Genomic DNA, 15,986 nt, shown 5'->3' with positions numbered 1-15,986 from the left:
AAACCCTTCTCCCCTGTGTAGGCCTGGCCTGAAGACACCTCCTCTGGGATGTCCTCCTTGATTTCTCATATCCCAACCCCCTTTCCTCCCCCTGCCCCCTCTCTATGGTCATGCTCCGTCCCACTCATCCTCTTAGTTGCCACGGGTACCTGCGTCTTAGTTATCTTTAAACCCTGGGCCTGAGGCAGACTGTATATGCACAAAGGTATGCATGAGCATATGCATGGAGGTAGGAACAGAGATTTAAATGACACTCAGGTGGGGACAGAAAGAAGACAAGGAGCACTTAGGAGGACAGGCATTACGAAGCCTTTGTTTCCAGATATGAATTAACAAAGACATCAAAATCACACATTACTACTTCTCTGGGATTGGAGGGTCAGAGCAGAGAGGGGCCTGGCTTGCTCACCTGTGTGGAGACCTTTCAGAGCGAAATTTTGTATCCGTTTATTATTAGTTTTTTGACACATTCCCAAAGAGCTATCCAATAAGCTCATCCAAAGATGCCCCCAACAAGAACTGGTTTTCAGGAGTATAACCCTGGCTTCTCTTGGTCCCTTTATATCCACCCTGGACAAAGGGGGATGCTGCCTGATGGCAGTTTGGGGGCATGCTCAGCACTGTCCTCCCCCTTGTCTGACTCTGGAGTTAGTGAGCTCCATATGTGGCTCCTCCACAGGGTTAAAGCCAGCGGGACTCTGCCAGCAGTGAAGGTGAACTCAGGCCAGTGACTCTGGCTTTAACTTCTCTTCTCAACTGGCTCAGAGTCTTTCTGGAGCACATATTTGGGCCTTCTTCAAGACCCCAGTACTTTCCAGGCTGCTGTCTGACCTCTGACCCTGCCAAACAGAAGAACAGACTCTGCAGGTCATATGTAGGAGAGTGGTGGCACGGAGAGGGTGGCAACAGATAGGTGAGCATGCTGGCAGGCCCAACACCCTGCATAGCCACCAACGCTGAAGTCCTGAAGGGACAGGTGACCTGCTGTCTCCTTAGGAAAGCAGAAAGCAATTGGCCAAGCTCCATCCTGGGTAATACTCACACTGGACAGGACCTCGACATGTCCAGGTGGCCCCCTGGGCCCAGGGGGACCCACAGTGCTGACTCCGTCAATTCCTGGTTCACCCTAGTTACAGCAGAGAGAAGTGAGAACTAAAGTAACAGCCCATGGATGACGCTCCTATAACCCGGAAAGACCCCGCCTCAGATGGGCTAACTCACCTTGAGGCCTTGCTCTCCTTTTTCTCCCTTGGGACCCTGACAAAAATAACCAAACAGATGAAGAAACAGTCTTTGGTTTTCTCTTGTTCACTGGCGCACTGCCTTCTTGCCATCTCTCCCTAAGATGGCCAGTGGATACTGTCCCAGGTGATGGGATCGAAGGGGGAGGGGAAAACTCCCATCTCCCAGCTCAGAAGAGAAGTCCCCACAGCGTCCCCCTGACCTTCCCCCCCCCCACCCCCATCCTCAGATCCTGTGTGTGCAGAAAGTTTTCTGTGCCAAAAGTTACTCTTTGGGCACTTGGCTCTGGGGTCCATGTGACAGAGATCATAATGTCCAGTGGAGTGTCCTCAGGCAGGCACACCACACAGGACAAGGGCGGTGCCTGCTGCCGATGAGTGAGTAGGCAGGGCACCTTCTGGGAGCACAGGGTTTTTTAAACGGGGCAAAGTGTATCTAACATGGTGGCAGGAAGCCATGAAACAGAGATGCTCCGTAGTGAGGAACTGGCCAGTGAAGACAGAGATGACTATCAAGTTCCCCTACATGACAGTCTGTGCAAAGCTTTCATGTGGCTCCCTGGAGAAAGAGCCCACTACGAGTACCTTACGCTATGAGTATCTTACATTATGAGCATTTTATACTGTGAGTACCTTACACTGTGAGTACCTTTGGTTTTTTGTTGGTTTGGTTTGGTTTGGTTTGGTTTGGTTTTTCAAGACAGGGTTTTTCTGTGTAGCCTTGACTGTCCTGGACTCACTTTGTAGACCAGGCTGGCCTCGAACTCATAGTGATCTGCTTGCCACTGCCTCCCAAGTGCTGGGATTAAAGGCATGTGCCACCACTGCCTGGCTTACACTGTGAGTACCTTATGCTGTGAGCATGTTATGCTATGAGTACCTTATGCTGTGAGCATCTTATGCTATGAGTATCTTACATTGTGAGTACCTGTGAGTATCTTACACTGTGATTACCTTACACTGTGAGCACCTTACTCTATGAGTACCTTACACTGTGAGTACCTTATGCTCTGAGCACCTTACGCTCTGAGCACCTTAAAGGCAGCACAGCTCGGGGGCAGAGTGAGTGCGAATCATCAAAAAGAGGCCCCAAGCCTCCTCCCCCAGGTGTGACAGCGGCACAGCCCTCATAAAAGCGTTCATAAAAGTCTACCTACACTCGGAGAAGTGGGTCCCAAGATTCTGGGTTTGTTCAACAGCTGGATGTCCCCAGAGCCTTCGATCTCCTGGGGGGAAGAAGACATAGCAAGGATTTCAGAGTTCATTGCCAGGCATCGGCTTGCATCAGGTGGGGACTTGGGGCTCACAGGGGACTCAGTAAAACCTCCACCCCGGGGTCAGTACCCAGTGCTCTATGGCTTCTAGCGGTCTTTACTATCTGTCACTCTTCAGCCGAAGGGCAAAAGTACCTCAAATCTGGTTTCTGTTGTACAACCCGGGCCTGGGGGCCCAGGGGGTCCAGGAGGCCCTGGCGGTCCCATGACCCCAGGAGTTCCAACTTCTCCATTCTTCCCTGGGGGCCCTGGTAAGCCTCGGTTGCCAGGATCACCCTGTGAGGAAAAACAGGTTAATTCCTAGCTGCAATCCCCCCACCCCCACCCCGGAGGGAACAGCAGGCACACCTGAGTCAGAAAGACGACTCCTTGAAGCTAATTAAGTTTAGAAATTCTCTGATGGGCGCCGCTTGGCGGCACAGAACAGCTGTCTCACTAATTGACAACCCCCTTGACTGCTGTGCTCACAGAGGAGTGAGGAAGGAGGAACATGGCAGCGGTTTGCTCCCCATCATCCCAGCTGACCTACCTCCCCCCCCCCGCCCCCCGCAACCCCAGCCTCCGCTCTGGGGAGGGCTTCTCTTTGCTCTGTGACATTTATGGGTTCACTCCACTAGCCCAGGGAGTACACTAATAGCAAAGGAAAGTGGAGGGAGGGAAGGGCTCCGCTCAATTACCTTCTCGCCAACCGAGCCATTAGGCCCTCTTGCTCCCTGAAACACAGGAACACAGGGGCCAATTAGGATGCAACACGCTAGGCTTGCTCAGAGAAAAATGCAGAATCCCAGACATGTGAGGAGCAGGATCCGACAACAGGATCGTTCTGTCTGGGTTTGGCTGACATCTCCAGGCTGAGCACATCACCACGGGTATCAGTCTACTGAACAAGTCAGGTCCAAACCTTGAGAAACCCATTCCTCAATAACTAACCAACCCCTCCTCCTTGAGGTTGAGCTAAGGCAGTTGGCACGAAGCTTGAGAGATCAAAGCAGTCTCCTGGAGACTCACAGCCTGGCAGCTGCCCCTGCCCCGCTCCTTGCCATGACAGGCATAAGGAGTGCTTCCAATTTTAAACCAAGGAAAGGAGAAGTGGTTCGTTTTGATTGTCAGCTTGGGTGGGTTGAGAAGCATGCTTCTGGGTGTGTTTGCAGGGCAGTCTCCAGAGAGCATCCACTAAGAGGAGAAGACCTGCCCTGACTGTGGGCAGCGCCATCCCATAAGCTTGGCGCCCTCGGGCCAAGTTGGAAGAAACAAGGAGCCAGCGCTAGCACAGCATCCACACCATCCTCTCTCCGCTGCCAGGAGAGTTCGCAGCTTTGTTCTGCCGTGTCATCTTGCTGCTGTGATTCTGCTTTACCATGGCCCAGATAGATGCAAATGATGGAGCTAGGCAGCTGGACTCGAACCTCTGGATAAAGCTGTTCTCCTGCAGGAGAAAGTCCAGCTATCATGTGGCCATGCAGATGCCGTGACATTGACTATGATGTGCCAGCCGCCAAAGACTATATCTTTCTTTGCCCATTTCCTGGGCTAGATCAAATCCATAGCAATAACCTACATAGGATGGGTGGGTGGTGAGTCTATGGTGGCTATCCTTAAATAAGACAGGAGTCACCTGGCCTTAAATAGGAATGTCAAGGTGAAAAAGACCGGAAGCTGAGAAGGCCTCAGCCACAGAGAGCGAAATGCACTGCATAGTAGTGAAGAAAGCAAAAGTGCACGTGGGGAGAGGGTGGGGGGGGGTGGGATGTGGTGCAGGAGGAAGCAGAGGTAGGGGTAACCCGGAAGGAAGCAGGAAGTAAGGATGCTCCAGGAGTCTCCAGCAAGGAGATAGGTTGAGTTTTTATATCAGGACAGCTGTGCAACCCTGGCCAGTTCCCTCACCTTCTAGGCGTAGCCCTGTCATAGAGCACCTGTGGCTGCCTTAAGACTATGAGAAGAAGAAGAGTTATTTTCAGGAGCAAAGAGAGGGCAGGGCCTACGATGTCCATGGGCACCAAAAATGAGATCAAGTTCTGAGGCACCCTGTCTGATGGACATTCCACCCTCCGTGCCCATTAGACACACAAAAGCATCAGAAGTGGCTACTTTCTGCTTCCTTAATGCTGTATGCCAACAGAGGCCTAAAAACTAAAACTGAGATGCCAATTTTGGAAGCAAACACATGGGAAGAATCACCGATCTGAGGAAAGGCAAGCCTATGAAGGAGACAAAGTCAACAAAAGAGCAAAGAAAGCAGTGCAACAAGATCTTTAATACTTTCAGAGAGAAAAAGGAAATATATAATATAATCACAAAACAAGAACAAACCATGATGAGATGAGAACAGTGGTTATGAAAAAGAACCAACTGGGGGCCATGGACATAAAAACATACCCTGGTTAAAAGGAAGAGCTCTAAGAGAAGAGACGTACCCTGAAAAGAAAATTAACAGAGAAGACCAGAGACCAGGCTACGTAATTGCTCACAAAAGAATAAAAGACCCGGAATAACTGACCAAATGGAGCTCAGAGGATAACCGGGAATTCCAAAAACTGATTAAACAGAATAAAGAAGAAAGAGACTAAAGAAAGCAGCATGTGGGCAAACAGCGATGGGCATTCCTCCACTTGACCTTAGCAGAAGCCCGAGGGGCTACGCGGAACATTTCTGAAAAAACAAAAAGCAGAAGTGCCACAATGCAGAGGTCTCCAGATCAAACAACACCACTCCACCCAAGGCTCTTTTAGTGCCAAGGGAATGAGAAAAGCCATCTTTCAAAGGGTCCATATCCAGTGACAATGCATGGGGGATCTCAATACTCCAAGCAGAGAAAAGCAACTCCTAAAATCTGCCAAAAGGAAAGGCAGATGGCTTTAGGTAGGCTGAGCCTGGGAGTGAAATCTGAGTTCATCCTCAATGCAGCAGAGATTACCTTCAAGTCCCAGGGGCAGATGGTTTTGAACCTACAATAGCACACAGCCCAATTAAGACAGGATATCATTATGTATGGTCTGGAATTCCCTATCTAGACCAGGCTGGCCTCAAACACATAGGCATCACCTGCCTCTGTCCACTGAGTGCTAGAACTAAAGACAGGCATCCTTTTAAACAGCTAAAATCTTGAAAGTTTGTGGTGGACAGACCTGCTCTGAAAACACTACAGGGATATGGTCCTGAGAGAACAGTTGAAGAAACACAGGACATAGGAAGCAAAGAAAGGTGGACAACTTGGCTACCTGTAGAACTACAAATTTACCCAAAAGACTGCCTAAGGCGGAATTGCTCTGTCCTCCTATCTGAGCCCAACACACTTCCTTGGCTCTGCCAAGACACAGGTCTAAAATCAGGGACAGAGTAATTATTCAGGTTCCTTCCAGCTGGCTCTGGGAACGCTTCCTAGGGATGCCTAAACAGCAAAGGTGAGAGCATGCCTGGGTAGCACGGCACAATGACAAGCCAGCCATAGGCCCACAGGCAGCCGTCCTTCCTCTCTTTCCAGGCTCTCTGCTCAGTGAAGGCTCAGGGTTCTGCTGGCGAGAGCTGTCCAACAGTGCGGGGAGGCAAGCATCTGGTGTGTGTGGAGCATGGGGGAGAGGCCCCACACCTCAGTAACAGCTCCTTGATTAAGAGCCCCCACTCAGTCCTTGGGCTAATGATGGGAACAGGGAAGGTGCTGTCAGGAAAAGTGTTGGGCCTGTTGGAGGCGGCCCCAGACTCCCAGGGCAGGGACAGCATGCTGGAGTGTACCGAATTGTCACATTCAGAAGCCTCTATAGCTGGACTTAGGCAATTTTTGAAGAAGCTCTGATGCCTACTAGCCTGAGGCACCAGGATGTCCTTGCTCTTTGGGGAGGTGGAAGGAAAAGGAATACTAATTTGAAGAAATAATCCATGGCCACAAATGGCCAACATGGGCAAACTGAGCAATTTCGTGTGACCTACCTGGGGCAGAAATGTGTCGCAAGTTACTGAGTCTCTATTTAGCTGCTAAATGTGGAGGCTGCAGTTTCTTATTTCTGTTCCTCTCTGGTGTGAGCAGTTACACATTGCACACTGCCTGCTTCAGTCCCATCTTAAGAAAAGGCCTTCCAGCCGTACATCAAACCACTAGCGGGGCTCTCATGAACCGTACTTAAAGTTGCCCGGTCTTTAAAATTTTTCAGCTGTGCTTCCAGTTGACCCCATTAAAATGAAGTATTATCATTAAGTGGAAAACTGTATTATTTCCAATTGCTTCCCCAAGTCCATTTAAGCCAAAATGCATCTTGCAGCAGAGCGGGAGGAAGGTTCTAGAAGCCACCGTAGTCCCTGGTCTGTCTCAGATTATTTTACTCTGCTTGAATAAGGTAGGGCTTGGGTCCAACCCACTGGCTCATAGGCATGATGGCCATCAGTTTGGAGCGTGAGCAGATTAGCCAAGAGGTGAAGTTAGGGTGAAAACTGAGACCTGTGATAAGTAGTTCAGGAACTACTCTGCACTTCTGAAATGGGACACACGCCACTCATTAGTGTAGTGTTTGAGTGTGTGTGTGTGTGTGTGTGTGTGTGTGTGTGTGTGTGTCTAAATTCCAACTAATAGAGCTATGTGGTTATAAGTGAGAAACTATAGATATCAACTCTGCAGCGGAATGAGTTACAACAGTGCCGTATGTCGTAAGATCAAAGTTTAGAATAAAAAAAAATGTTTTTTACTTTGAGACAAGGTCTCACTATGTAACCCTGGCTGGGGCTGGACTTCACCATGCAGGCCAGGCTAGCCTCAGACTCTTAGAGATCCTCCTGCCTCCACAGCACTAGGATTAAAGGCGTGAGCCACCGTATCTGTCCTGTAGTTTAGAATTCATGATGGTAAATAAATAAACAAGCTTGCTTAGCCTGAGAGTACTGAGACTGGTTAAGCACAGGTCTGGCCATGTCTATGGTGTTTCCAGAGAGGATTACATAAGGAAGGAGACCCCACCTTGAATCTGAGTGGCATGTCTCATACATAGTCTTGGGGTCCAGACAGAATAAAATTGGAAAAGGTAGAGCTCATAGCTCAAGCATGCATTCTGCTTTCTGGCCAGCAGGAGCTGCTCTGTACTGGCCCACCACAGATGCCCACCATGATGGCCCAGGCCTCTGACCCCTGACCCCTAACCCCTGTTCCACCATGGGCTCCTACTACGATGAGCTGAAATCTCTGAATATGAAAGCCAAAGTGAATTCTTCCGCCTTTTCTCAGGAGTTTTCTCACAGCAACAAGAAAGTTAACAGAATTCAGTATAAATTTTGGCTCCTTGTGGTAAACTGAATTATCAAGGGTACTACAAGAGACCAATACACAGGAACATGGAAGAAGCCAGCAGATGCATGGGCTTTTTTTTTTTTTTTTTCCTGCTGGGATTTCTTGCTGAGGTTCTTCAGGGTTTGATCATAGGTTTGGTAGCGACAATAATTTCAGCTCAGTCTCCCCTACAGACCGTTTTATGGACCCCCCTACCAGGCAAATGCTCTGCCAAAGCCACCTGATAACGAAAGAAAGAAGATGAGAAGCCAAGCCAAATGCTCTGACGTGCTGGACTCAAGCATGGTTGGTTTCTGGATTCTAGGCCAAAGCAGCTTGATGCTCAGAGTCTTCAGAGGACCCTGATGTTGTCATATGAGCTTCGCTCCAAAGCAGACTGGGGCAGCTATGAGAGAGGGGCGGAGGCGATGACGCCGTCCAGTTTCTCTTCTAATTTACGGGAAAGACAAGAGGTTGGGTCTACACTGACATTTCCAGCCCAGTGAGGTTATTCAAAGACAGCTCTTGGGAATTCAAGGTTGCCCAGCAATTCTGGGTAGTTGAGAAAACTTCAGAGCACAGACTCTTTGCTGTGTGGGTGTCTCAGAACCTTCTAAGGCTGAGGAATATCACGAATGCCCTGGATCCGAAGACCTCATGCTCTCAGTTCTGGCAGAATTGGAGGGAGAAGCTGCAGTGGATGTGATGTCCTGGGAGCTTGCTCTCTAGCAGGCTCCTCAGCTTCCCCAGCAGATGTTGTCTGCAGCTGGGGAAATAAGCCTTTATCACTGCCTTCTTCCTGGGATAACGGTGTCAGGGTTAGGTGTTCAGTTTAATATGGGGAAAATAAGAGATACTTCTGTTTATGCTAAACATCATAAATAATCTACTAGATACACTCTTAATGACCTTCTACACTTTGATGATAGGTTCATGCCTGAGGATAATGGTCATATAAACACATTAAATTTCCCAGACAAATATATTGAGTCTTATTCATTATGTGTGGTGGGAGGGTACCTCACTTTGAGCCAGGCATTGTAATGCACACATGTTAATTCCAGCACTTGGGAGGGAAAGGCTGGAGGATTAGAGGTGCGGGATACAAGGTCATCTTTAGCTCCTATGGAGTCTGAGGCCAGCCTGGGTGGCATGGGACCCATCCCCCAATTTGGATAATTCTCTGGGCTGTTCTGTGTGCCTGGCTAATAGCATGAGAAAAGGCTTCCTACGACTCAGTTTATCCAGCCGTGGGAGGTACTGTCTAGGCCTTGTCGGTAAGCATGTGTGGGCCAAAGATAGACACTGTGGCAAGGGTCAGGGGTCAAAAGTATCACTGGACCAATGTCTCATAAGGGCCCCGAGACACTCATTTCCTTTATGAATGAAGTCACATTTATGTGACTGTGTTCCAGACTGTGTGGTTTCCCTTCACTTCTCCAAATGCAAATATCCTGGTCCTTCTAGAATTGCTTTTGCTTAACCCAAAGGCTTCCGGTGTACTCAGTAAGCAGGAGGCCTCTTAACCAATCCCAGGAATAAGCCTGCAGAACAGGTCTCCAGCGGTTACCCAGGGCAAGGCCGGTCTTCCTGCCTGTGGCTCTGCTGAGCCAGCTGCAGCCAGCAGGGGTGTCAGTGTGCAGCACTTGCGTGTCTTCAAGTACAGACAGTGTGGGAGGTCTGGCTGCTGGTTTGTAGGAGCAGGCAAGGTAAGTGTGGGCTGGTAGGGGCTTCCTGCAGACCTAGATTTCTTATGAAACTGTTGGTTTGTATAAAACAAGTTTCCTAAAATTTCACAGTTGTTTCTTTTTCTGAGAAATTCATTTGCAACAAAAATCAGGTTACTCTTTCAGCTAAGCACACTCAAGGGCTAATGGAAACTGGGATTTGACTCAGTGACGGTGTCTTGGCAGGAAGCATTTGAACCGTGTTCATGTGGGTGATGCTCGGGGCCTCTGCCTGCTATCCAGTGGGTTCCTTGAACCTTCATTAATCCCATTAGCATATCACTAGTGCAATGTGTCTTGTTTTTATTTATTATCTCTCTTTGCAGAAAGAGCATGTCTTCACTGTGTCTGGGAAGGCTACAGGGCCATGAGTTGCCTTTCCCCAAGAGTACCAGCATGGACAGTAGGCAGACTGACAGGCCAAGGAAGACTAAAAGCAGGCTAACGAGAAATAACAGCTTAAAATGGAGCTTGAAGAATATTTCACTTATTCATGCAAGACTAACAGAAGCTGTGCAAGCTTGGAAGCATAGTCCCACTCTACGGTAGGATAAGGATGCGGGGTATGCAGTAGGACATGGGGTATGCAGTAGGACGTGGGGTGTGCAGTAGGACGTGGGGTATGCAGTAGGACGTGGGGTATGCAGTAGGACGTGGGGTATGCAGTAGGACGTGGGGTATGCAGTAGGACGTGGGGTGTGCAGGTAAGCTAGCACCTTCTATGTCATTGGCTAAGAATGACAGCAACATTAACTTTGTGGTCACAGAAAGAGGAAGAAAAAGAGGTCCTGGAAGAGTTGAGAGAAGTCAGGCATGATGGAATACTTCTATAATTCCAGCACTAGATGAGACCCTTCAGTGACGGGATCACAGGTTCGAGGCTAACCCAGGCTGTGTAGCATGACCTTATCTCCACAAACACCAGACAAAACACTAAACCCAAACAACAGAGTGAGGAGGGGGACACTGAGTATCTCCCTCACCTTATGCACAGCTACCCTCTCTGTGGTTTCAGCTCTCCAGTTAGCCACAGGCTAAAATTGTTAAATGGAAAATTCCAGAAATGAGCACTTCACAAGCTTTAGATTAAGCACCATTCTGAACAGCACAATGGAACCTTACAACTTCCTGCTCCATCTTTTCTAGGATATATGCAGTCCTGTGGTCCAGCATGTCCATGTTGTATCCCCTACCAGTCAGTAACTTAGCTGCCGTCTTGGTTATCAGACCTACTGCATAGTGTTATTCACCCACTCAGTAACTCTTGTTTTACTTAATAATAATGACTCCAAAGTGGTGATGCTAGTGATTTTATTATGGTATATTGTTATAATTGGTCTATTGTATCATTAATTCTTGCAGATAATATTTTACTGTGCTTAATTTGGAAACTAGATATGTATGTATGTGTGTATGTACAAGGAAAATAACAATATATATGTGCAGGGAAGGGTCTTGTAACATAACCCCTAGGATAAAGGAGGATCACTGTATCTGAACTGGGCCTTGACGACAAAAAGAAAGGGCATTCCAGGCAAGGCCGACACCACATGCAGAGGCTCAGAAGCTGGCAGAGATGAGCTTGCAGCAATGGGCTTATAGCTCAGAGCTGTACAAGTGAGCAGTGGGCCATGCATGCAGAGACAGATGGTACCAACCAAGAAGGGCATTAGGGCTTTACCCCACAGGGTGCCATGTTCTCAGGAGCTGGTGAGTGCCTGCTACATGAAGGGGGACAGGCACAGGTGGGGAGTGACTGTGGAGGAGAGGACATGAATTAGGGTCCTAACAGTACAGGGTGTGCAGGAAGAGAATGGGGTCAGGATGCACAGGAAGGCCATCGGTATGGAAGTTACTCTTGACAACTAGCCAGTGGTGACAGGGAAGCAAGGAGGAGAAGGGGAAGCCAGGAAAGGCCATTTAGACACAGGATGCAGGATGGATGGCAGCACTGCCATTCATGGAAGCCAGGGCACATAGGAGTGGGAAGGAGAAACAGATGAGGCAACTTTGAACCCGAATGGTGGGTCATCCAATAATGGTGACCAAAGGGAATAACAGAGGAAGCAATCCCAGGTTAGGGGCCAGAGAGTGGCCAGGCTGGCTCCCTGTCCTGGAGCCTCACGCCGTCTCCATACCTTCTCTCCTTTCATTCCAGGCTGGCCAGAGGCTCCAGTAAGTCCAGGCTGTCCCTCGGGGCCCTGGGGAATATCAGTGACTATCAGCTCACAGCAACTCTATCAAAAACCCATACAAAACTCCTACCTAGGAAGGACAGAAGATTAGGGAACTCAGGGCCATGAGCCCAAGACAAACATCCTCCTAGTATCCTGCGGTAGGTTCCAAAACCTCCATGGGCCGGCACACACCTCCACCCCCATATAAATCAGGAAAGCAGTGCATACAGTCCTTCCCTGGAGTCTCAGCAATGACATAGATGGGGCAGATTTTGGTCCCCAGCCTTGAGTAGGCCTGAGTCTGTAATCTGTGCGTGAAAGGAAGCCTATGGTCACAGGGGAGGAGGTTTCAGTTGCTCACCGGGGGTCCTGGCTCACCAGCGGCTCCATCCTCTCCAGGAGATCCAGGGGGTCCCATGAAAACATCAGTTCCTGGCTTTCCTGGAATCCCAGGTGATCCAGGTGGGCCTGGGGGGCCCGGAGGACCCTGAAAAACAGTGTGTTAGAAGTGATGAGGGAAGGTGAATATGCCAAGCATGCTTTCCGATCCTTTGCAACAATCTGATAAGGAAGAATTGGGGCTCCCATCTTGCACAGGGAGAAGCTGAGGGAGGCAAGATGACTCAGGGACACACACACACACACACACACGCACACACACACGCACACACACGCACACACACACGCACACACACACCTGAAAAGCAGGGGAGCTGGCATTTGAATATAAGACTTTCCAAGCAGACCACACCACTGTGCTTTCTCCCAAAGGGTATACATGATAAAGAGCCAATTATCTGGAATTCCAGAGGAGCCCTGGCTAATTCAGCTTTCTAACTGACCTTAAGGTCAGCCAAACAATCTGTGCTTGGCCTTGCCCTGAGATGCTTCCCAAAGTGGATTGTTCCCTCAGCCTCCGGCTGGGCTGTCAAATCTCACCAGCCCAGAATGTTCCTGGTAGATCCGCTGGACTTTTGCACCACCCATTCACTGAGCCCAGGGCCTTTCCAATCCTGGTCGTGAGTAACGGGCAGGGACAGCTAAGCGGCCCTTCAAGCTGGGACAGCACAGGCTCAGAGGAAGGGTTGGAGAGAGGGCTGGGCACAAGGACGGAGCAACAGCTGCATCTAAAACCAGCTTCATGCTGCTGTGGATCATTTAGAGAGGGCTGGTAGAACCTAGCCTTGGACAGTCCAGACGTGGCACAGGCACCAAGAAGGGGCCAAGAGCAGATGGGTGGGAGGAGGATTTCACACTGGAAACTGGGTGTTTAATGCTACCCAAACAGAGAAGAAACCAGGGAGATCCCTTCATAAATAGGGTAGGGTGGGAGGCATGGGTAGAGCGAAGGTCAATGAGCAAACTTGTTATGAAAGAGAAAGAAACAGATTCCAGACAAAGGAGGAAGGTGGAGAAGAGAGGCTCTCAAGACAAATCCAAGTTCATGCCAGGCATGGTGATACCCGCCTATAATCCCAACACTCAGGAGAAGAGGCAGGTGGATCGAGTTCGAGGCCAGCCTGGTCTACGAAGTGAATCCAGGACAGCCAAGGCTACACAGAGAAACCCTGACTCAAAACAAGCAAACAAAGAAAAATCCAAGTTCATACATGTTTAACATGAGGTGGAAATTTCAAACACGTACAAAGTTAAGGGGAATGTGTGATGGTTTCCATATACTCTGGCCAATAGTTCCCAAGGGGCCACTCTACTTTCACCAGCTCCTGTCCCCACAACCTTCCCTCTCAGGTCCCCAACACCAGCCCGTAGCATCCCTGATACTCACTCTCAACAGATCCTCCTTCTCCATAATGTCTCCAGAGCCCGAGCCCGCTTCCATGCCCCAAATGGGGCCAGAGCCCTCAGCCTCCACGCCTACCTGCAGAAAGAAGACATCTTGCATGTGGACTCAGGCATCCGCCTCCACGGACAACCACACCGCCCCAAGGGGTCCCATATTCTGTAGCCTAAAAAAGCCTATGGCCATCTGCCTTTCCAGCTGAGTCCTGCATCAGCTTCTCTGTGCTTCAGACGGCAGATGGCCCAGTCTCAACCTCCCTTCAACCCCTCTGTTTTCTCTCCAGACTTCCAGTGTGAAGCTATCCTAAAGGTAAGGACATGGGCATGTGTGTGTGTATATATATATACACATATATATGTGTGTGTGTGTGTGTGTGTGTGTGTGTATACACACATATATTGTGTATCCTGAGCTCTGACTGAGAGGTCCAAGGATGATGAGATTTGCAGGTTACAGCTAGGAACAGGAAAGTCACTTGCTATCAGAAGGGAGCTGTGGAGGTTTGAATGACAGCAGCCTCCATAGGCTCATATGTTTGAGCTCATAGATTCCTTTGTTCCCCTATATGGTTAGGGGAACCATTTGGGAAGGATTAGGAGGTGTGGCCTGTTGGAGGAGGTGTGTCATTGGGGGGTGGACTTCGAGGTTTCAAATGCCCACACTAGACCTAACCTGGATCCCTCTTGGCATGCAATTTGAGGATCAGATGTAAGCTCTCCTCTTCTCTGGCTCCATGCCTGCATGCCTACCACCGTGCTTCTCGACATAGTGATAATAGACTAACCCTCTGGAACTGTAAGCAAGAACCCCAATTAAATGCCTTCCTTTATAAGTTGCATTGGTCATGGCGTTTCCTTATAGCAATAGAACAGTACATAAGACAGTGGTAGTCATAGAGGGAAGGAGACCCATTGAAGGTTGTTGCTTTCATCTCATGGAGGAGGGATTACCACACAGCTAAACCCAGGGAGCTTGAGATGGCCAAGACAGGAAGCAGAGAGGGGCCCAGAGTGTTGTTTCCAGAGTGTCGTTCCTAGAGGTGGGAATCCCAGAAAGGGAGCAGGTCTTGAGTCAGGGTCTAGTTGGGAGTCCCTTCTTGGTCCCTCAGGGTCCAGGAAATATAATAAGTTAAATATGGAGCTGAGCCCTACAGGGCTTCAGAACAGTGGAAACCTGAATACTCACTGAAATAAACTCTGGGAAGTCTCCCTCCCCACAGCGTCATCCTAAAGAGACCCACAGGGTCAGTGAGGCATCTCCTCCCACTGCTCCCTTCCTCCCTATAGAAACTGCTCACCTTTGAGCTCTGAACCCAAACTGAAGAAAGCCATGATCTTCTATAAAGATGACCCAAGTCACCTGCCCCGTTACCCTGCCCTCTGCAACCGCCACTCCCCTGCTTCTCCGGGCTCAGTGGCCCTTTGTTCCCACATCACACTGGTAAGAGAAGGGGCATGGGTAAGCTGCACATGCAGATGCACATGGCATGACCCCTGGTGCTGCCTGAGGATTCCCCCAGCCCTTGTTTGGGCTCTTCCAGAGGCTTGGCATCCGGAACTGGTGAACTGTTCACCCCCACCCAGGCCTCTCTGGCTCGTGAGTCCTCCCGGATCTGCCTTCCTAAAGCCATGGGCTTCTCCAGGGAGCACCTCTAGCACCACAGCCTGGCATAACTGGTGTTCAGGAAATGTCTTCACGTAGCAGAAGTATCCAAGTGGGGAGGGGGGAAAGGTGGGGAGAATGAGAAAAGGGAGCCTATGGGATGTCAGCTGCCAAAAAGCCCCCCAGAGAAATGGCTGTCCTGACAAATCAGGTTAAAGGATGGATAGATGGATGAACAAAACAGAAGGAGGTGGAGAGGGACAGAATGTGGGTTCTGTGCGGCTTCTTCTTAGGGCTTCCTGCACCGCCCTTAGAGCCCTGCTGCCCTGACGTGGGGACCAAGGAGGACCCCAACACACACAGGTCACTGGCTTCCCTAAGGACTGATCTCCAAGAGAGTTGAAATCAAAGGCCTAGGGCCAGAGCAACAAAGGGGGGGGGCAGCCAAGCTGTCACCTGGGCCCAGAGCAGGAGGCCTGGGGGAATCACAGTGAGGTGGGAGTAGCTTGCCTTAGCAGTTCTTTCAGAACACAAGGTGTTGTCTGCAGTGATGGGCTGAGGCTGCATGGCCTTAGCAGCCCTTCATCCTGGCTGCTGCAACACAGGTTACCCCGATCACCCCAGCCTACAGATCTCCTGAGGTCCTCCAGCTGCAGAGAGACCCACCTAGGACCAGGGTCCTCTTCCTCATCAACTTCCTCCCAAGAGGAAACCCAGGGGCAGAGCATGTGACTCAGAAGGACCTTCCGTAAGAGATAGGGAAACTGAGGCCCGTAGAGACCAGTGGGCTTTGCTCACTAATTTCTGGGTCATGTCTGAAGATGGTGGTCTGGCTGTAGACAGCACAAAAACCCAGGCACAAAGTCCAAAGACCATGTTCTTGTCCCTCCTTCCGGGAGCTCTGTGACCACACGCG

The 15,986-nt window shown here is 49.8% G+C and overlaps 1 protein-coding gene across 2 annotated transcripts in view; it reads right to left on the bottom strand.

Moving 5' to 3' along the window:
* COL15A1 (collagen type XV alpha 1 chain) overlaps positions 1-15,986 on the bottom strand; it is a 106,839-nt gene that overhangs the window by 33,065 nt on the left and 57,788 nt on the right. For both annotated transcript variants that reach the window (XM_084791459.1, XM_084791458.1), the window contains exons 12-19: positions 13,454-13,546; positions 12,029-12,154; positions 11,629-11,691; positions 3,193-3,228; positions 2,651-2,791; positions 2,399-2,467; positions 1,222-1,257; positions 1,043-1,126 (exon numbers count right to left, since the gene is read on the bottom strand). In XM_084791459.1, coding sequence (XP_084647585.1) covers positions 1,043-1,126; positions 1,222-1,257; positions 2,399-2,467; positions 2,651-2,791; positions 3,193-3,228; positions 11,629-11,691; positions 12,029-12,154; positions 13,454-13,546 — 648 coding nt within the window. The remainder of the gene's footprint in view (positions 1-1,042; positions 1,127-1,221; positions 1,258-2,398; positions 2,468-2,650; positions 2,792-3,192; positions 3,229-11,628; positions 11,692-12,028; positions 12,155-13,453; positions 13,547-15,986) is intronic.

The sequence above is a fragment of the Acomys minous genome, assembly GCF_964271855.1.
Source record: "Acomys minous genome assembly, chromosome: 1".
Classification (NCBI taxonomy): domain Eukaryota; kingdom Metazoa; phylum Chordata; class Mammalia; order Rodentia; family Muridae; genus Acomys; species Acomys minous.
This window is presented reverse-complemented; position numbering and strand designations above follow the sequence as displayed.